The sequence below is a fragment of the Fistularia commersonii genome, chromosome 22 (assembly GCF_037954325.1).
Source record: "Fistularia commersonii isolate RoL2024-O1a breed Wild chromosome 22, RoL_Fcom_v1.0, whole genome shotgun sequence".
In the NCBI taxonomy this organism is placed as follows: domain Eukaryota; kingdom Metazoa; phylum Chordata; class Actinopteri; order Syngnathiformes; family Fistulariidae; genus Fistularia; species Fistularia commersonii.
The window spans coordinates 3,045,798-3,068,209 of record NC_141305.1 but is presented as its reverse complement, the minus strand read 5'-3'; the positions used below and the strand labels follow the sequence as shown (position 1 = coordinate 3,068,209).

The 22,412-nt window shown below is 46.9% G+C and overlaps 1 protein-coding gene across 32 annotated transcripts in view; it reads right to left on the bottom strand.

Moving 5' to 3' along the window:
- The window catches only part of camk2b1 (calcium/calmodulin-dependent protein kinase (CaM kinase) II beta 1), a 60,517-nt gene that overhangs the window by 15,028 nt on the left and 23,077 nt on the right, over positions 1-22,412 (bottom strand). For 9 of the 32 annotated variants that reach the window (XM_086169559.1, XM_086169546.1, XM_086169562.1 and 6 more), the window contains exons 7-13: positions 19,290-19,392; positions 17,736-17,819; positions 17,539-17,633; positions 14,544-14,666; positions 14,359-14,442; positions 12,833-12,875; positions 4,054-4,091 (exon numbers count right to left, since the gene is read on the bottom strand). In XM_086169559.1, the coding sequence (XP_086025685.1) occupies positions 4,054-4,091; positions 12,833-12,875; positions 14,359-14,442; positions 14,544-14,666; positions 17,539-17,633; positions 17,736-17,819; positions 19,290-19,392 (570 nt within the window). Of the gene's footprint in view, positions 1-2,421; positions 2,455-4,053; positions 4,092-10,382; positions 10,479-12,832; positions 12,876-14,358; positions 14,443-14,543; positions 14,667-17,538; positions 17,634-17,735; positions 17,820-19,289; positions 19,393-22,412 lie in introns of all 32 variants that reach the window. The other 23 variants (XM_086169556.1, XM_086169535.1, XM_086169557.1 and 20 more) reach the window with 7 other exon arrangements.

Below are 22,412 nucleotides of genomic sequence, written 5' to 3'. Positions count from 1 at the left end.
TATTACCTGACCTTTGACCTGGTTACGTGACGTCCAGGACCTTTGAGAGAAACTGAAAGCGAGTACTAAATACTAATAATGAAATTTTTTGTTGTTATTTTTTTGAAAACCTATGCAGTCCATCAGAGCATGTGTTAGATGGAGGACATGGATAGAGGAGGGAGGCTGGAAGGAAGCTGAGGTTGGAGCTGCCAGGCAGAAGGAACTACAGGAACTAGAGAGTTTATGGATGGAGATTTTATGGATTTTGCAGACCACCGCATTGTTTGGCGCATTATTAATGAATGGGTCTTTTTTCATAAATAAGGCGCACCGCGTTATAAGGCGCATGATAGAATATTTATATAAAGCGAAACAAAATAGTCAGTTTAGTCGAATTTTGTTCAAGTCATTCACTTGTTCAATAACCCATTGTTCAGTTTTGTCCTCTACCTGTGGCCATCTCGCTCTGTTCCCTCGGAAACTCTCTTTTGCCGTCTTTACTCGGCGCAGTTCATCCGCTTGCTTCCTCCACTTCCGTACCGTTGATTCGTTAATGTTGAATTCTTTGGCGGCTGCTGTATATCCCATCATCTACTGCCTGACTGATAACCTTAAGGTTGAATTCCGCTTCAGGTGCCATTTTTTGGGGCTCCTCATCCACACAAATGTACAGTAATATTCTGTGTCAAAGCACAGTATATATCGCTGTTACATAAAGTGGCGGAGGTAAGCGTACTACATACTGTTCTCTGGTTTATCTGAAGTTAGTGTGAGGTTGGAACAACGTTGAATTCCAGCACCGCGTCATTAGTTATGTAACGTTGTCTGACGTTGGAGCGGCTTGGTTGCTTCCCAAAGTGGCACTGAAACGGCAGTGCACCACATAAAATTGGTTGGAGGTCAGTTAGCGCAACAAGACTTCGTACATATATACACCGGATTATCGGGCGCTGGTTTTTGAGAAAATGTAAGGATTTTAAGTGCGCCTTATAGTGCGAAATATACGGTAGTTGTTGTGAGAGGAGAGGAGAGGGTTAGATGGAGGAAGATGATTGGCTGAGGGGATCCCTGAAGGGAGCAGCCCAGAGGAGAAGATATTATTAAAGCCTATACAGAGTCTCTGTTTTCTGACTGAATAATAACAGACTTTCTGGAATTTTATTTTATAACTAACCGGTTTCTATAGCAACAAGCCCTAGTTTCTGTTGTGTTGTATTCGTCTCGATTCAAGGATCCACGGATGAAAATAAGAGTTTTAAAACTCGCTGCTCGTCGGCCTCGAGCTGAACCCTCCCGTCTTCGAGCCCTGATGTAGTTTTAACTCCCGAGGTTTTTTGTTTTTTGGTGGCGGACGGTACAGAGACTGCGACCCCGGTTGATTCTAAAAGTGCATCCATGACAGATCTGGAGCAGCATCCCTGGAGGAACTCCTAAAAGCATCTCCTGCTTTTCATCCTGGGACACTTCCTGTTTGCAAAGCCCGACCAGGCTTAACATCTCTGCGGCTGTTTGTGTCCAATGGAACTTCAGTCTGTCCATCTTGAGATGATCACCTGCCTCCATCTAACCCTCTCCTCTTCTCCTCCATCCATGAATCTCCTCTCCGGTCTTCCTCCAGACCTTCTACCCGGCAGTTCCAACCTCAGCACCCCTCAGCCCTCCTCTGTCCATATCTGAACCATCTCAATCTTCATCTCTGCCTCCCATCTTCTCCTCTGCATCTCTAAACCAGACAGCGTGGCTGCTCTCACCTCCGTCTTCTCTTTTCTCCAGCCATTCCAACCTGCTTGCACAAGAACCTTCACCTCTTCTCCTACCCTCTCCACTGCTGTGGACTGTTGATCCTCAGGACTTCCAATCATCCAACTTCTCCATCTCCACTCCCTGTAGCCTCACCGTTCCCTCACCAGTCAGATGTATTCCATCTGACTGGTGCTGATCTTCATCCCTCTCCTCTCCAGAAGCGTACCTCCACCCTTCTAGATGTTCCTCCACCTTCTCCCTGCTCTCACCACAGATCAAGGCGTCGTCTGCAAACCTCATCCGTCCCAATAGCCCACAAGAACCTCCTGAGACGGAGGACACGAGGCCATCCGAGTCGGAAGCCGGGTTTTTAAATTGCTCTGGCACTGCTGCCTTACAGTCTGCACACACACACACACACACACACACACACACACACACACACACGCACACACACACACGTTTCCAACGTAAAATAATACTAGCATTTGTCTTTGGCAAGTAGCTCTTTGAAAAGTAGCCGCTGTTCTTTCTTCCTGAATCTTATTTCCTCTCAAACCCCGATTGTACAGCAGCCGCCTCCTGCTCATCTACTTTCATTTGCATAATTATTGTAGGTTTTGAATTGAGTTCTCCAGCGGAGAGATGGAGAGAAAAGAGGGGATGAAGAGGCGAAATCATGAACGACATGCTCACCATGTACTGGACAGTCGAGCTGGACTTGCGTTTCTGTCCTCGGACGGACGATGAGCAGATGGATTTATTGACGGACGGATGGTCGGGGGGCGGGGAAGAGTGGCGGGAGGAAACATAAATAAGATGAAGAACAAGAGAGTACTTTTCAAGTTTTCACAGATGAACAAGGATGGGATTGGAGCGGGAGGGGAATTCACGGAAATAAAAAGATTCGAAATGAAAAAGTGAGCGGGGTGAGATGGGAATGGAGGAGCGGCGGAAGTGAAAGCGGGAGGTGGAACGACTCTTTCCTCGAATCGAGGAGGACCCCGACGGCGGGAAATAAGGGAGGCTGGAGAAGAACGCGGGGTCACTGCGCGACCTTCTTCTGGTAAAGGCTACGCTACATGCTAAATGTGTAGAGCGGGAAGTGCCGCCGGAAGAAAACAAAACCCGGCGGAGGAGAAGCGAGCTGGACACGCCGGGGCGGAAACATCAGGTGAAGTGGAGAAGAAGAAGAAGAAGAAGAAGAAGAAGAAGGAGAAGCAGAAGAAGAGGAGGCCTTTTGAAATGGTTTGGGGCGAGTGCGAGGGGAGCCTGTTGCTAGGCGATGAGCGCGCCGCAGTGGAAGTCAGCGTCTATTTCTGTCGTCTGAGTTTCCAGGGTCCAGACTGGCAGCTATTCCTGGAACCAGAGTCACATTCCCTGCTGAACCGACGGAGCTGGGGGAGTAAGGGGGGGTGCGTGCGCACACACACACACACACACACACACACACACACACACACTCACAGCTGCACATTAGAGAGCCTCGCATGTGAACACCCACGCTCACACACGCTCAATGCATAAGCTCGCTCATGCACACAAACACACACACCTCCAATCGCACCTTCATACACACACACACTCGCGTAGACACACACCTGTAAGTACAAGCTGGCAAAAAGGCGCTCAAGAGAAGGCAACTTTAATTTGTGCACGCCGCCGAGATTTGTCGCAACGCTAAGACACACACACACACACACACACACACACCCACATGAATGCGCGCTGGCGGAAGCTGCGCGTGGGACGTGTCGCCGCAATGCGCGAGCGTGGGATGGCGAGAGAGATCCTCGTTAAAGAATGAGCAGGAATGCAGGGTTAAAGACCAGATGGGGTGAGCAGAGAGGAGGACGGGGAGAGAGGGATGAGACGACAAGAAGCGCTGACAGATGGTGGCGTTTAAGGGCGGTGATGGAGAGGTGGCGCCCAACTGAGTGATGTCAAGTCAAAAATAATGGCTGCTTTCAAAGCGGGGATCTTGCGAGCTGGCGAACACACACACACACACACACACACACAGGCAGATATCTAGACAGCATATCTAAAGTAAGCATACACACACACACACACACACACAAAGATAATTATACAAAAACACTTGGCAACAAGATAAGATATTAATAGAGGTGAGCACAACCGCACGCAAAATAATAAAAAAATAAATAAAAAAACACGAAACGCATGAACCGAAAGAGGCGGGAGACGTCGAGATTAGCAAGGAGGTAAAGCAGCGAATAGGAGAGATATTTGAGGCCCTGGAATATTGAAGAATTGAAATTCGAGTGTGAAGGAGGTGGGAGGGAGTGAACGTGTGAAGGCCCTTACCTTGACATCTGCCTTTTTGTTGAGCAAGGTCTTGGCTGCTGTAATGACAAGCAGAAGAGAAACAACCTGTCAGGGAGCGCTGGGGGATTTGCCGGGAGGCTCCGTGCGGAAGCGCCGCAAGCGTGCGATCGGCGTGTTAGTACGGACAAACACAAAACAGCGGCCGCCGTTTCTACCCGTCCAATCCAAACGTCCTTCCAGAGGCTTCGAAACGGACGTGGAAGAGGCGGCGGCGGCGGATACAATTTGGGGTTAACAAGCACAAACCAAATCACAAGGATTCGATGTGCATCATCTTCTGTGTCCACCTGGTATTGACTGGCAAACGTCATGAACGACGTGTGGAATAAACCCGGTGGACTAGGGGTCTTCTCCTTTACCCTTCCCTTGTCCACTGCTGCAAAAACACGCTTGAGGTTTTTTTCTGCCTAAACCGCAAACAAACATGTCCACCGCGCCTGCAAACCCGACAATAAGCCAAACTCTGAGTGGTTGGTGGGTCTTAGCGGGGATTAGCCGAGCATCTGCTTTCTAATAAGGGGCGATAAGGGACGGCAGCTCGAGAGGAAGAAGAGCTGCTGCTGGTTCTAGGAGTATCATAATACCTGTAATCACTCTCAGCACTGGAAAACTCTGCTGTTGAATCACAAACACAAGGCGGTGCTTTTTACACACTGGCATTTGTAGACGGGTTCACCCACAGGAGACGGCCTTAGCTGCAGGCTTCCGAATCTGGAAGGGATTCACGCTCTGTACTGGAAAACTCATACGGGAGTCGGGAAACAACAAATAGTCTTTGGGAGTCTTTTAGTCTTTGGGGGTTTGGGAAAGGAGCGTTCCCAGGAGCGCCCACAGGTCCATTGTGACAATCCTAGCATTGCATCGGCGACATGTGGTGCCGGTAACCTTCACATCACAAGTGCAACGTCCAGTGTGACCGACCTCATAACCAAAAGAAGTGCCATGGTTTTAAAGGGCACTACTTGGTTTGGTGGGCCACCTGTCGGTCTTAACAATCCTGTCATTGCATCTGTGACGTGGCGCTGGTATGCTTCACATCAGGACTGGAATGACCACTATGGCCAACTTCGTGACCAAAATGAGGCACGTATGATGGTTATAAAGGGTACTATTTGGTCCGGTGAGGCCACCTGTCTGTCATGACAATCCTAACATTGCATCTGCAACAAATGGTGCCCGTATGCTTCCCTTCACAACTGTAGTGGCTAGTGTGACCAACTTCATGACCAAAAGAAGTGTCGCATGTGACAATTTTAAAGTGTACTACCTGCCTGGGCGGGCCACCTGCCAGTTGAGACAATCCTATCATTGCATCTGCAATGTGTGGTGTCGGTATGCTTCACTTCAAAACTGGGCAACCAGTGTGGCCAACTCCATGATCAAAACGAATGGCGGGTATGATGGTTGTAAAGGGTACTACTTTGTTGGGTGGGCCACCAGTTGGCCGTGACAATCTTATCATTGCATTTGCAACATGTGGTGCCGGTATGCTTCACATCACAACTGAAGCGACCAGTGTGGCCAACTTTATGAACCAAAAAAGTAGCAGGTAATATGCTTATTAAGGGTACTACTTGGGACTGGTAGCGCCCCTTTCCGTCATGAAAATTACATCATTACTCTGTGACGTGATATAGGTATGCTTCACTTCGCAACTGTAGTTGCTAGTGTGACTAACTTCATGACCAAAAGAAGTGTCGCCAATGACGATTTTAAAGTGTACTACCTGCCTGGGCGGGCCACCTGCCAGTCGTAACAATCTTATCATTGCATTTGCAATGTGTGGTGCCAGTATGCTTCACTTCACAACTGGGGAGACCAGTGTGGCCGACTTCATGATCCAAATGAGTGGCAGGTATGATGTTATAAAGGGTACCACTTGGTCGGCCGAGGCCACCTGTCAGGCGCGACAATCCTATCATTGCATCTGCAACATGTGGTGCCCGTATGCTTCACTTCAAAACTGGGCAACCCGTGTGGCCAACTCCATGATCAAAATGAGTGGCGGGTATGATGGTTTTAAAGGGTACTACTTGTGCAAGGACGTCGAGGAGGGTTCCCGGAAAAGGCTGCGTTGTGAAGAGAGAGCACAACGTTAGAGAAGAACTACTGTCTATCACCTGCCATCTTTCCCCACCTCGGAGCAGCCCTTACTGTGACATTCTCAGGAGGCTGAGTGCGACTTCAAGCCTAATCACATGCAATCACATCATCAGCCGGCGTCGTTACATAAAACACTATTCCTGGTAGTCCCTGATTTTTTTTCTCTCTCCTCCTCTTCCCTACCGCCTCCCTTCTGAAGTACAACTTATGTGCACTCTTGCATGTGGTGACACTCTTAATTCAGCTGCAGCGGATATTCAGAAAGACAAGGCCGGTCCAAAGTGAGAAGATGAGAACCGCCGCGTCTTTAACGGCTGATTATTCGCGAGGATAAACCCCGGGGCTGAGGGGAGTAGGATGAACCACCGCCTTCTTTTAAAGCTCCTTTTCGCCTTGGCGACACAGGGTGGCATCAGCCGTTTGAAGCCAGGTGTGCATATTCAGCAGCGGAGGAGGAGGGGGAGGCGCTAAAAAGGAAGTAATCCCATGGGACGCGAGCGCGCACAAGGTTCATTGTGTCGCTCTTCCTCAGTCTCACGGCTGCTTGTAACTGAGGAGAAGAAATGGGGTCAGAATTGTGTCGCGTCCATTCTGCTGTACTTGATGGCTTTGCGCGAGGGAATAGGAGAGGAGAAGAGACAGAAAGGGAGGAAAGTGATAATTCGCGATATAAAAATAACCAAACATCACTGTCAGGGTTTTTTTCTAAACCAGTTTTAAAATAAAGGGGATTTGCAGGAGGCTCTCTCTCTGCGGAGATCTGCGAAAATCAAGAGTCAAATGAAGGTGGAGAAGCAACGGGGCGCTTCCTTACCTTGCCACAAATTACACATGAAGCAAGAAGAGAGAGGAGGAAGAGGTTAAAAAACAAAAAGCACCTTTAAGTTTCTCTTAAAGAACACGCAACTGCTGGCCGAGAGAGGCAAGGCTGGGCGTACGAATTCACCGGAGGGCCGCGGGGCGAACACTCCCAAAGCGGCCTCTCGGAAGCCAATGAGCTGTTAAAGAGATCCACTTAGGTGCTTGGAGGGCCATGAGAACTTTTTGGGTTGTTTTGTTTTTTCTAGGCCACTCCTGCGCAAGGGGCCGGGCAACTCGCGAACATGCGAGATGTAGCGGTAAGCTAGCGTGGCAGCGGCGGGCCGACTATAAATGTTTGATTGGAACCTGGTGGAGGTTGGGGCGGAGGGGGCGGGTGCACGGAGAGGACCGCGGTCTCGGCGGGGCCCTGAAACAAGGACACCGCCGCTACTTCTGTCTCCTTAGCTCGATGCTAACATGTCATCTCTTGGCTGTTTTCAGCGACGGTTTCTGTTGTTTACATCTTCGACCACAAGCAATGCTTCCTGCAACGCTGCATTATGCATGAAATAAACTACATTTAAGTTAAATATGCGGTGGCGCAGCGGCGAGCGCTTCCGCCTCTCCGGATTGATTCTGGTTGGAGGCTTTTCTATGCAAAGTCTGCATGATTTCCCCCTAAATTGCCCAAATGTGTGAATGAGAGGGTGAGTCTTTGTTCGCCTCTATCTGACATGTGGATGAGAGGGTGACTGGTTGCACAGTGGTCCCTTAAAATATGAATTTAATTTGTTCCGATATTTTTTTGTATCTTAAAATAATTTTCCCCATTTAAAATAACATAAAACAAATTAATTAGTTCCAACTCCCCCTCCAAAACTGATAAATTAAGGTTATAGAAAAAACATGAAAAAGAGGGATAATAATAAAGTAAGGGACATCAAAAAGAAAAAAATCATGGTTATTGTAAGTTTATAGTGTCGTAATGTGACAAAATGATCGAGGGACGCTGGATGCAATTAAGAAGATGCGGCTGCATCAAGAAGCGTATTCGACTTCTTGTATTCGTACCTTTTTCTTGTATTTCAAGGATAAAATTTGCTCAAATCCGCTTGGCATCTTAAAAAATAGTATATAAAGTGATTTGTACCTTAACCCTCATATTATGTTGAGGGTCAATTTGACCCATTTGACCCATTGACCCAATGGGTCAAATTGACCCTTAACATAATATGAGGGTTAACGGGTCACTGTATTTCTGCTAATGCTAATTTTTTACCTACTATCTGACATGTGATTGCCCAATAGCCCAATTGCCTGATACCAGGGCAAGAGATGGGTTAGGCTCCGGCATCTCTGCGACCCTGAGTGCAGGATAAGCCGTGTAGATAATGAAGGAATGAATACATTAAATCGCGAGCAATTCGTCGCAGAGCAATACAAGTTCAGAGCCAGAGCTCCACCACGCTTCAAATTTAAAGCATCGGGATCCTTTTATATGTGAAACCGAAAGCTCCCAGGAGGGGACGGGGGTTCTGCCCGGCGAATCCCATCCCAGCCTTGCATCCTCGCACCACGATCCACCCGTGTTTGCAGCGCATGCACCAGTCCAGTGCCCCATGCAGCATTCACCGGCAGCTCCCATCCTTAAGAGTGGCGGGGGGAGGGGGGGGGGGGGGGTTCGGACGGGTGGGCGAACTTTCCAGTGTCATCGTTAGACAGAGAAAAGAAGAGAAAGGAGGAGGAGGAGGAGGAGGAGGGGGAAGAGAGGATCCATGACAGGGAGAGGTTAGATAAAAAAATGAGGAAGAGATGCTGCTGGGTTATGAAGGGTTTTGACAGAAAAATGGGGGACGGAATGGGGAAAAGAATGGAAGGGTGATATGATACGAGGTGGGACGGGAGGAACGGACAGAGTAGAAGAAGGTAAGGAGAAGGTCAGGTCAAAGAAACAGAGACAGCACTGTACATGGAGCCAAGCCATGCTCTGTGGCTGTATCTAGACGGGGTTCCATGATGGGTGAAGCCGTCCTATCGCACCCCGGAGAAAAGAAAGAGCAGCAGCCGGGCTTCCGTCCTTCGGAGGTTCGCGTTGGTGGCCGACGCTTTCCCCCGACGTTTGTTTCCAACGGAGCAGGGAAGGCGTCGCGAGAGATTCCTGGAACAGGAACCGGCACAGGATTGTTGTTGCTCCGTCCGGGTTTTGAAGACCGACCGTCTCGGATCTCCGTGAAATTCCGCGCCGAGCGAACGTTTGAGCGAGAAAACGACTAACGATGCAGTGGAGCTTCGAAAAATGAGCTTCTGAGACGACCTTCATAATACCGGTTAAGACGACACCTCCCAATTCTCTCTTTTTCAAACTTTTCACAGGTACTGGAACCTTCTCAGGGATTATCCTCTTTCTTGGTGCATTTGGACAACATCAGAACAGGGAACCAGGACCTCATTTCCTTGAACGGTTGGAGCTCCAACTCCAAGTTTCATAGGATGTAGATGATTGATGGAGCTCATGAGCCACCCTTACCAGATACTTCTTGCAACGGTCGGCTGTTTTCTCGCGACAAATTGGACAAAACCGGGGAAAAATGGAGCAACAAGGAGGTGCAAGCTCTTCCGGCCTGCTACGCCAGAGGGGTTTCCAGGACGTCAAGATGTTGGAGTCAGCTCACGGTGCAAGGAGAAGATAAAAACACTTCAATCTGATAGTCCATAGTTATTCTTCCCCCCTGCTGTGGCAGTTTCCACCTCCATGTTGTCTTCCTCTTCTTCTTCTGAGTTGTCTTTTTGAGCGGTCCCTCCTGTGGTTCCTCACTGTCTGCAGGAATGCAAAACTAAAAAGGTTCCCCTGGAGGAGGCTACTTCCTAGAACAAAAATCTTAGAACTGTTCGCAGACGTTTTCATGACGAAAGAAGCTTATGTATGCTTTTGCTAAAAAAAGACCTTCATTTTGACGTCAGAATGTTCTCGACGCTGTTAGCTGTGTTTGATTGCCTGGCTGGGCATTTCAGGTGGCATTAAGAGGCGTCTCGCTCCCAAGGCCCATTCCGGAGTCTGATTGGAGCCTTTGCAACGGGCTTCTCTTCGACGTTCAGTATGAAAATGGTCACTTCAGTCGCTTGCTCGAGTGTGGCGCCTCGACGAACGGCTTAAGGAACGGCATTTTTTTTTTTTTTTAGACAGTCAGATGGAAACATAGCTCGCTCTGCCGCCGCGGAGGCTGATGGGAGGGAAGGGGGGGGTACAGACAGCGGCAACGGTCAGCCATCATGCTCTGAGCCTCCATGCTGAGGAAGGAGGGAGACGGCAGAGAGACAGGGAGGAAACAGCGAGAAACGCGGCCATCGAGAAGGAGGGTCAAGAGGGTCGGGGTTGCCATGCCCTGGGCGAGCCACCATGCTACCTTGTTCCACCAGCCCCGCAGTGGTGCCGGCGGCCGCGGCCACCGCCGCCGCGGCTGCGGTGACAGAGGCTGGAGCGGTGGTCTGTCTGCTGCCCACTGTTTACCGGTCCGGTACCCCGGTCACACATGGGGACGAGGGAGGGGGTTGATTTGTGAAAAGCAAAGGAGAAGAAAGTGGTGAATGAGGAGCGCCGGGGAGGACGGAGAGAGATGGAGAAAGACATTGAGAAAGAAGTGAAAACGGGAAAAGGTGGCGGTTAAAAAGGGGGAGGGAAAGTGATGAGGCGGGGGAAAGAATGGTGGGAGGGCGTAGATTGGAAAAAAAAAAAAAAAAGATGGAGATGGGCGGGTTAGTTTAAGAGGAAAGGGATTAATTCACAGACCGCTGAGACGGAAACGATCGCGTAACGGGATCACCAGAGGAAAAGGTCACGGAGAGACGCAGAACCGGCCCGAGACCTGAGCGGCGCCTCCATGTAGCTAAAGGTGTGGAGGTCAGGGGGTCGTATCGGCGTCGGGTGAACAGACGGGTGACAGATTCCTCTTCTTGTCTCAACGTCTTAAAAACAAAGAACTGACGCAAATGATCACAATGGCTCAGCGGCGGGCGAATCCTGAAACAGCCTTACCGCGCCGATCGATTTATGACAGACCCATGCAGATTGCTAGCGAGTGCTAGCGTTTACCAGCGTGAGTCAATGAGGAATTTAGTAGTCGACAGCTCGGCGATTTCGATTTTAAAAATAGTTTTCTCTGTATTCTAAGCATGAACAGCTGAAGTTTGCGTCGCAAGAGTTGAAAATGTTGGGAAAAACGGGATCAAAGTGGATACAAACGATCTGTGAACATTTAAACAGGAAACCTGTAAGCTAGTTAGCTCGCATGCTAGCAGCCTCTGCGTTTACTGCTGCCGCTTAAGATAACCAGAACATATAAGAGACGTTTTTTTTTACGTGCGACTCATAACCGATGACTTGTTAAACTCTCTGCAGCTCTGTAAGAGTCGGAGAGCGTTGACCGCGAAACAGATGCCTCTCCTCGTGCGCGTCCTGTTCGCTCTGGCCTCCACCCACCCGACACAACTCGCCGTTCTGAGCTCCTGCGGCTTCGCAGGATGCCCGTCCGACCGTATGCTGCCATTGCTTTTTTTTTTTTCCGGGCCAAAAGCCCCCGTACAATATGTGTTAGCATACTGGAAACGCCGTGTCGCAGACTATGACACACGTCATTTTCAAACTCATTAAACCGCGGCGGCCCGCGTTAGCAGGTGTCGTCATCCCTGGAAGCCGCCCGCTGTTTTTTCTAAGAGACACCAGATGCCCTCGCCGCGGGATTCAAGCGCGCAGGTTGTTTTTTTTTTTTTCTTGCCTTCTATTTGTCACCAGTCTGTTTACCGAAGGGGAGGTTGCGATATGTGGATCGCTTTGGAAACGCGACTGAAACCAGATCACGATCTCTAATGAACGCAATGACGTCCCACATGTGGAAGGATATGATGCCTGGGTTAAAGATAACCCCCTTAACACTTGAGTCACAGCGGTTAATATAAAGCACTGTGATTAATTGACCCCCCAAAAAATAAAATAAAATAAAACGGTTTCGCCGTAGACGCACCACAGCGTCCTCCCCGCAGTTCTGTCTCGCTCTCTATGACTCATTCACCTGGTGACCGTAACATTTCTAACAGTGGCGCTACCTTTAGAGGAGACAAGAGAAGAAGGTGTGGTGACATAGCCAGCACACACACACACACACACACAGACACACACACCAGGGTGCCTGTGTGGTGTGTGTGTGTCTGTGTCTCCAGAAAAGAAAGATTTGTGACTCATATGTCGACAGAATCGGCTCGCCGTCACACACAAACATCCACATGTATACTTTGCCTTATAAAGAAAAGTGGGGGTTACATTTACATGCCTCCGAATAAATCGGGTCAAAAGAATGGGAAAAACACAGTCAGCAGTGACATTCTGCTATTTTGTGTGAAGAGAGGGATAAGTACGAGTGTCCCATCAGCGCCTCACAAGGAGGACGCCGTGCACGACATAAAACTATCTGTTACATCATAGAATCTTTAATTTAACAGCATCTCTTCCGTACTTCTACCATGTGCAGACGACGGCCTGGCGTTTTTTTTTTTTCTTTTACCGGTAAAAGAGGACAGAAGAGCGGAGATGGAATGAGAATGTGGTTTTAGCCTTAGACTAAAGCAAACCATCTTAACGTTATAACCTTTTTAGAGCATCCCCCATTTTGCAAGGAACACGCCACCGTTTTAAAATGGGATGGCGTGATCCTCCAAACCAAACCCGCCCTCTGAAATTGTGTTATCATATAGCGACGTGACCAACTGGCATGCCGACGGTTTGAACCCCCGGCCGGTGCGAACGGGAATTCCGGTTCGAAGGGCCGCGAAAGGACGGCGGCGGGCGGGAGGCGGGGCTTACCGGAGAAATTCCGAGAGACCAGCATGGTGGTGAGGATGGCGCCCTGGGAGGGAAGGGATACATTCAGTTAGACCAACATTCAGTGGTTTGGTTTCTTCTCCACTGGTCCTTAACATCCCTCCTAACGTCATTTCTTCACATCAAGCATCGAGCCGAGGGCGGAGATGGAGAGCAGCGGAAATACGAGTTCGACGTTACTTGCGATGCTAACGAATAAATCACTTTATGTCGCTATAATGACCCTTTCCTGCGCGATGAATTAATTTATGCACATACTCACTCCATGTAATAATATACATGTATTTGTAGATAGACATGTATATTACATATACATACATTACATATCTTTTCACATACCTTTAACTTTATTTCTATTTATTTATTTTTGATCTTTATGACGTGTGAATGAGGGTGAAAGCTAATACGTTTACATGATGTTTCAATGCGAGAGTGAATGCCTGTAAGTTTATGTGACTTGTGAAAGTTAACCATCTCCATATGTCATAATATGAATTAGAAAAAACTTTATTTGTCACCGGGGGGGTAACTGGGGGGCACATGGGGTAGCAACATCAAATCGTGATCATAGAATAAAATGAAATAATAATAATAATAATAATAATAATAATAATAATAATAATAATAATAATAATAATAAATAATTAAAAATAATAAGATAATAATTATATATATGTATACATATATATTAATAAATAAATAATACCTCTTCTATATTTATGTAAATATAATTAGTTTTCTATTTATCAATTTATTATTATCATTATTATCATTATTATTAATTTATTTACACACACACACACATATATATATATATGTGTAAATAAATTACTGTACATGATTGTGCAAATTATAAGTAAGCTCGCTCTGCATTTATATAATCAATAAATCACACTCGGCAGGGTTGGGGATACGGTGACAAGGGGTTTGCAGGGTTGCTGGGAATTGAATTGGACGGCTCTGGGGTCAAAGGTTGCCCTTCTCCTCTGGGTTTTGCGACCAGAGGGGAGCCACTCCAAGGCCGGGTGTATGATGTTAGTTTTTTTTTAAATTTGAGTGTTATGGAAGCAGGAGAGGTCTGACGGGCTGTGGCCCTGTGATTGACTGTCTACCGGTGCAGAGCGAACGAATGAATCAATGAATCAGTGAGTTACATGTTATTATTGGGTAATTAAAATTGTTAAGAGCCGTTCAACAGGATGAGTCCTTGGACTAAGCAGTAAAAAAACTAAAAAACACCCAACACCTTTCCACTGCTTCACAGGTCTTCTGTTGGTAGGACTTTCTAACACGTACACCCCCCCCCCACCTCCTGCCATTTGTACAATAGAAAGAAGTATTTTTTTTTATAAACCACTGAAGACTAAAGCTGAGCTCTGACCAAGGTGAACAGCTGCAAAGGCGAAGGTGCGAACTCAGAGTTGTTTTTTTTAATTCGAAAAGGATAAAAAAAATAAAATAAAAAAAAAAAAAAAGGAGACCGCGTGCAAAGGCGCAGACGAGCGGACCTTGAGTTTCCTCCTGGCGTTGAATTTCTTCAGGCACTCCACCGTCTCCTGTCTGTGCATCATGGAGGCCACCGTGGACCGTTGCTGGGGAGAGAAGACGACCGGAGACATCCAAGAATGAGCGAAATGAGCGAAAAATTCGTGAGGGTAAACGGAAAATAAACGGCGAGGGCTTGGACACTTACGCAGACCCACGGGTGTTTGAGGGCCTCCTGAGCGGTGATCCTCTTGGCGGGGTTGATGGTCAGCATCTGGTTGATCAGGTTTTTGGCCTCTGGGGTCACGGTGTCCCACTCCGGGGACGGGAACTGGGAAGACAAGAAGAGATTTTTATCAAAAGGAAGAAAAAGAAAAGAAAGGAAACATCTCGGACGGTACTCCGAAATCAAATTTCGCAAAAAAATTATTCCAAAAAATTTAAACGGGTCCTAAGCGGAGTGTAGAGGCGGCTCTCGGCTAGAAGAGAATGAGAAGAGAGGGAAGAGTCTTGATCTAATTTGTGATTTCCTGGCAGAAACGCTCCAAAAATGTGCGCTGACCTTTCCGGAAGGTTTCTGGTTCTGTTTGGATCGAAGCTAATCCCTCAAGGATACTTTGTTTTTTGTATTCTTCAGAGTTCTTTGCAACAAAAGCACCTCAAGGTGACATCCCGGGCCCCTGTTCCTTTAGTCGTCTGTACTTGCTGCGATTCGGTCGAACACGGCCTTCACCAGAAAAATTGCAATTTAAAATGTTTCCGAGTAGCAGATGCAAAGTCGCAGTTAGCCCGGGCTACCGATACTGTTGTACAGAACAACTATCTCGTCTGTTTATAAATTCATTTCACGATTACCCTAAAATGACTAAGTCGGGTTCAAGCAGGTTCTAAGTCGGGTTCAAGCAGGTTCTAAGTCGGGTTCAAGCAGGCTGGAATGGGTGGAGAAATCTGTCGGATACATTGTGATAGAAAACTATCGGCCCGAATGAAGGAAGAGGTGGTGAGAGCAGCCGTGGTGTACGGTTTGGAGACGACGAAATTGGCGAAAAGACAGGAGGCAGAGCTAGAGGTCGCAGAGACGAGGATGTCGAGGTTCTCTTTAGGAGTGACCAGGATGGATAGGATCAGGAATGAGTCTATCAGAAGGACAGCAGATGTTTTGGAGAGAAGGTCAGAGAAGCTAGACTGAGATGGCAATATATTGGTAGACGCATGATGGAATTGGAGCTGCCAGGCAGGAGGTCTAGAAGAAAACCAAATATAAAATTTATGGACGTAGTGAGAGAGAATGTGAGAGAATAGGGTTTGATGGAGAAGGTTCTTTGTCGAAATATTCTTGTCTTAACAATTAGACTTGTGAATTTCTTCAAGTGAAATCGCAAGAGAATTTCTTCACTTGAAGACGTTTCACTCCTCATCCGAGAGGCTTCTTCACTTCTAATGACATACGGGGAGTTTACAAATACACTGCTCCAAAAAAATAAAGGGAACGCTTAATCAACACAATATAACTCCGAGTCAATCACACTTATGTGAAATCAAACTGTCCACTTAGGAAGTAACACTGATTCATTTTGACTTGTTTTAAGGACATTGCATCAACGTTGGATCAGCCTGGAGTGTGTTTTTCCACTTTCATTTGGAGTGTGACTCCATTTGATTTCCAATGATCGTTTTTGTGTGATTCTGTTGTCAGCACATTCAACTATGTACAGAAAAAAAGCATTTAATAAGAATATTTCATTCATTCAGATCCAGGATGTGTTATTTTAGTGTTCCCTTTATTTTTTTGAGCAGCGTATAACAGCCAGGGTTTTGGGCGGGTCTAGGATATTGTGTCTTGTCTAAATGGAAGCTGATCTGCAGAAACCAGGAATAAGGAGGGTCGTAATGCTGATGTAGGTGTCGTTCATCTGAACAAAAGAGCAACTTCGTGGGATTTCCACATGGAGCAGGTTGATTCACTGCGGCGACCCCTGAAGGGAAACGTCCAAAGGAAAAGAAGAAGCTGAGTCTGAAAACCATCTACTCCCTGTTTTACTGTGCATTAAGTATGACTGGGTTTGTCCATGGGGTTCCCCATCTGGCTCGGGACATGCTCAAGACATGTATGTTCAAGATTCTTAGAAATATGAAATGCAGAATTTTCCACATTTGGTAGTGTCTATTTTCTCCACCCTTTCCCTTTCACATATTGCTTATTTATTTATTCTATTTTATTTTTGTCATTGCTATTGTCATTCTGTTTATGAAGTGGTTTTAGGTGTCTTTATTTCACCCTTACTGTCTTTTTTTCCTCCATTTTGTTGTACACTCTTATCCCGGATGTTGTTGTTGCTGTTGTTCTCTCTGCTGTCTAATTTTTTGTGGATATCTTTTGCTATTTTCTAATTGTCTTTTAACTGTCTCTCAATTTATATTTATATTCATATTTATTGACACTTTAACTGCTGTGACGAAACAAGGTCCGCTATCGATAAAGTTTATCTTATCTTAAAAGTCTTAGCCACTGTCAGTCCTAAGAACCCAGAGCGTAGAGGTCCTGCTGTGTTGGAGGTATTGAACCCCACCAATTTCGTACGCTCATTCACTGAATCCTTCTTTATTGTAAAAATAAAACATGAAATAAAATTCTTTTTTTTTTCAAAATTCAAGACATAGGTATATGTTTTACTCGTGCACAAAATAAACCGATGCATCAACATCACTGTGTCCAAAGAACAAAACCAGCGAAACATGATTGTCACACAAAAACATAATAATCAATACTTAATGCAAATCAGTGTGACTTCTGTTGTTGCCTTTGAGAGAATGGTTCAGAAATGCGCCGCTCCACCCATTGCAAGTGGCACTCTGGTGTCATTTTCGCAACAAAGCCCGTTCCTCTCCTTCGTTTTTACGTCCTCGAAAAGGATTGCTCGCAAAGATATGTCGTAACAAAACCTGTGCACGGTGATCTTGGCAGTAACAGGGTACGTGACCATTTGTTCGCCGTGTCATCACAACTGATATGAGTGTCTTGACCTCTGCTGAACCCCTGAGACTGACTCACCAAACCCCTGGGGTTCAATGGAACCCAGATTAAGAACCCCTGGTTTAGACGCAAGTATTAAAAGGAAGAGGAAGAGGAAGAGGAAGAGGAAGAGGAAGAGGAAGAGGAAGAGGAAGAGGAAGAGGAAGAGGAAGAGGAAGAGGAGGCTCACATCATAAGCCCCGGCCTTGATCTGCTGGTACAGCTTGTGCTGGTCCTCGTCCCAGAAAGGAGGGTAACCCACCAGCAGGATGTAGAGGATCACCCCTGAGACACACACACACACACACACACACAAAATATGCACTCCTCTCACAATACAGGATTAAGGATGTTTGTGTGTGAGTGTGTGTGTGAGATCGGACTCACCACAGGCCCAGATGTCCACCGGTTTGCCATATGCCTCCTTCCTCAACACCTCGGGGGACAGGTAACCCGGTGTGCCAGCAAATCCTGGGAAACAACAACACAGAACACACACACACACACACACACACACACACACACACAGAAACAAAAGCACACACAACCACAACTGTTTGGTGAGCTCCAGATTGCACCAGTGCTAACCATGGATCACGTTGTGTGAGAGTAATCTAATCTCAGTTTTGATCGCATTTTTAAAATAATTTTGATATTATTTATCATATTATCATTATTATTTGTTATTATTACTATTATTATTAAAATTTCATTATTATAATTATAATTATTATAAAAGGTCAAGACGGACAGCTCAGTTGCTAATAGCGCTAGCGGCACTAGGGATATGATCCGCAGTGATTGAGTTAAGTCATGTCTTCATGTAAACGTAACCCACTTTCAAACACACACACACACACACACACACACACAAACAAGGGGGCCCGCGAGACAGTGTGCATTTATGCAGGTTTTCATTCAGCTGCTGTTTGTGAAACTGAAACTACCAGGAAGCGTCTCCGGCGGGACCCCCGGCACACTCCTTCATTTTCTCCTTTGTTTTTGTCTCCTTTGTCTTTAAACCGCGCGTCCTTTTTAGCGTAGGAAAGTTAGACTCTATTTTTCTTTCAATGTCAAACACACACTCTTTAAATGTGGTAAGTGTTTAGGGATACAAGGGATCCTCCGTTCGGAGAGTTTTTGACTTTACGTCAGAAACCCCGGGAACTTTTAATCTTGTTTCTGGGCGCGGCGGAAGAATACCAGGTTCCTTGACATTTTTTGCGTTTTTTTTTTTTTATGTTTTTTTTTTCCTGACAATAGGGCTCCCAAGCATAAGGCCGTACAGTGGAACCTCAATTTACAAGATTTCTGAGACCCGAGCCGGGGATTCGGGGCAGCGGACGGCGGGAACGTCGACGGACGAAGCATCGGAAAAATCGTTCAAAGCCGGTCGGCGACGGTTGGATGGTTTTATAAAGAAGAGGGACGTTCACGCCGTCGCTAAATGTAGTTTAGCCATGAAGTGTAGCAAAGTGTGCACGTTACATTCAGCAACACATTGTAGCATTAAGTGTGTAGACAGAAAGTCACCTCCTCCACCGCTGCGGATCTCCAGGGGAAATACACATTTATTTTTTTACATTCTCTTTTATTGTGTATTTTCTTACCCGTTATCTGTTACTTATGATGTAAACTTTTCTTATTTAAAAACGTAACGAAAACGAAGCGCTGGAAGGGATTAATTGTGTTTAAATTGATTTTAATGGGCAAATTAAATTTGACATATAAGCAAACCGAGAAGAATTCACTTTGTAAGTCAAGGTGTTACTAAGCGTCCCTTTCATTTTCATGCAGCCTAATTCTGTTTCTTCATATATACACATGTGATCTTAAGGTGTTTTAGGTTGGGTGAGTGACTTGGTATGGTAGTTCTGGCTCGCTGCGGGTGAGAAAGCCTGGAAATATTTGTCAAGTGTGTGTTCTCTGGCGTCCACCTACCAAACCAGGCCTGCTGATCCCCCTGCACCTCGATGGCGAGGCCGAAGTCAGCCAACTTCACCGCCGCGTTCTTACATTTGCTTGCGAGGAGCAGGTTCTCTGGCTGGGGAAGGACACGGCGAGAGGAGGAGGAGGGGTTACTACGGATGCAGGACGGGATACACAGCACACACACACTGTCCGAGAGGAGGAAACACCGGCAGTAGATAGCGCACACAGACACACACACACACACACACACACAGGACACAGTTAACCCACGCGTGTGCATGCTCGACAGAGTCGCTCTCCAGCGCCGCTCTGCCCGATGTGGTGCCACGGTCTTAAAGCTGCTTCTCGGTGGCCCAGATAATGCAGCCGGTTTCATTATTCCCTGTCAGAAGAGGGCTCTAATAATGGGCTGCAATCCCCCCATGGCGCCGCTTCCCTCGCCCCCTCCGGTGCCTCTCCGGAAGGACGCGTGAAAACCAGAATCGCCGCTTGGCGACGAAACATTTAAGCGAGGGAAGGGCTGTGTTTTTTGATTGACAGCCCGAGTTCCAGGCTTGTACCTACATATATGCAAGTTAAACGTGTATTTACTTTTGCATTTTCCAGAAGGCCCGTAATAAGGACCGCATTCCTGCCGCTATTTTCGCTTGCGTGGCTGTTTATGCAAATGCGGCTTCTCCGAGGCAAGGCTCCCTCGCAGCGGGGAGAGAACGGGGACATTATATTTAGGCTACATTTCTGTCACTGCCTTTCCAAGCACCACCGCTCTGTGTGTGTGTGTGTGTGTGTGTGTGTGTGTGTCGCTAGCACTTTTGTCATGCTCGGGACGCATGGAGACGCCGTTCGTTTAAAGTGCGTGGACTTGTGCGTGTTTTTCTTTTTGTTCCTGCAAGTCCAAAAAAAAAAAGAAAGAAGATAAATCAGCAAGAGAGAAGAAGAAGAAGAATTCGAGGGCTGGAAGCCGTGATTCTAAGCTCGCGCTGACTGATGTCGTCGCAGCTTTGCCGTTTTCGCAAGGTGCGGAGCGAGGACGTGCCAACACTGCAGCAGTAAGATAATCCGTGAAAATTGATGTAGGTGGAAATTCCTTGCGAAGCATGAGCTTCAGTTGAAAAATAAATAATAAAAGGCGATTAAACCGTTGGCAGAACATACAGGCTTTCAGCGGCGACATGTCTCCATATAGAGCCTATATCTCTTAAGCACACACACACACACACACACACACATATATAAAGGAAAAGACATGCACACACCGCTGAGCGTATGGATGACAAGGGGGATCGGCGCGAGGATGACAGATAACGGCTAATCTATGCTCAACATTAAATGTAAAACGTGAGGAATTCTCCACTTATTTTGCCTTCGGTGTTTGGTGGCGGTGTCACCGACTCCCGTAAATGTATTAAGTCTTGTTCCATCATTCTAACGAACGCCGTTTGCATCGGTTGAACAAATTTTGCACGGAGTGAAGGCGTATCAGAGGAGGACGGCTTTTATTTACATTCTCTGGTTGTATTTTCTTTCATTTTTGTGTTGTTATTTGGAAAGTCTTTGCCCTTCATTTTGGCTATAAATGTTATTTTTTTTTCTTTTTGCCGTGCAGTTTTACATTGTGGATTAGGGGCCTGCAACCCGCAGCTCCAGACCCACATTGCTTTATTTATTTATTTATTTTTGATTTTTTTTTTTTTTTTTTTTAATATCATTCTAAATTTGAAGATTATAGTGGTCTTGTAAGATTAATATAAAACATGTTTAATTTGCTTGTGGCTCAATTATTCCATTTATTGAGCTTGTACATCCTTGACATGCAGCCTGGATTCTTTTTTCAAATTATTTTTGTAGCATGCAGAACTAGATTTCATTTTCTCAGTAAAAGTTTGTTACTTTCACGACTGCAACATATAATAATACCTTTTTTTAAAGCTAGCATAAAGGCGAAACAAAAGTGGGGTTTTCTGGCTCCCGCTGTTTTCTTTTCTGCGGGAAACGGCTCCAAATGGCTCTTTGAGCGTTGAAGGTCGCCGACCCCTGTGCTAGATTCTGATTTCACCACTGCGCTACCGTAGGTGACTGACATGTATGCTTACGCTCTGCACATGAGTTGCGACTTGGGGCAATAATCGCGTTACAACATGAGTCGCGAACCTCCTGCGTGCTCAAGCGCGTCGGGCCAAATGAGCAGAGAAGACGATGCGGCGTCGGAATAAACGGGGAGTGTATTTCTCCGCCGTGTGCCGTCTACAGCCTCCTGTTGTCTGAAAGTAGGAAGCGAACTCTGAACTCTGCACTGCCCTCTAGCGGGGGCATTGCTAACAACCATAGCGACAAAAGGCATGCATGGGAAGTATGCGAACAGTGACGTCTGGAAGCGTCCCGTCACCGTTTTACGTGACAGCTTAAGAGCGCCTCCACCGTTTGGAGCGATGGTCCCGCCGCTGGATGATCGGTCGGCGTCCGGCGTGGCGTCCCTGACGGATGCCTCCGGTGGAAGTGTCAAGAGACAGAGACCTCCAATAAAAAGTGTAATCCAATGCGGGCAAATTGTTGAGGCGTGCAAAGATCAACCTAATTTTAATTTGGGATAAAAGCGGCGCTTGGAGAAATTACCTCCTCGGGGCGAGGGAGAGGCGTCCGCAAGCCGAAGTCAAATGCGTTTCACAGGAGACGACATGAATGCGTATGGCGCTCTCGGTGTGGCCTCCGCAAATCAGAACAATTCCTGGCGCACGCGCGAGTAAGCTCACTATGTTGTCATCTCACTTGCCATATCCTAATTACTAATTTGAGGGATCTTGTCACCCCAGGCTGTCCTCGGTCATCAAACCATGACCTACTGCGTGAAATGCTCTCGGATGCCTTGGCGTGAAACCAGATAGGCGCCGTCGGCTAAATAAAGAAATGGCCACGACGGTTCAGATAAACACAACGCGCCTTTGCCAGAATGCGGGAGCTGATATTTGTACGGGCGGGCAGGCAGGGCCGGACTAAAGTGCGTCATGCAAAACAAGGTGCGACACACAAAGCGTGCACGGACAGGATGGCGCAAATCGTGTCAGCGCCGGTCCGACACGGTTGTAAAGCGCAGCGGAACTAGAAGCTGTGTTCAAGGGAACAAGACTCTAAGGT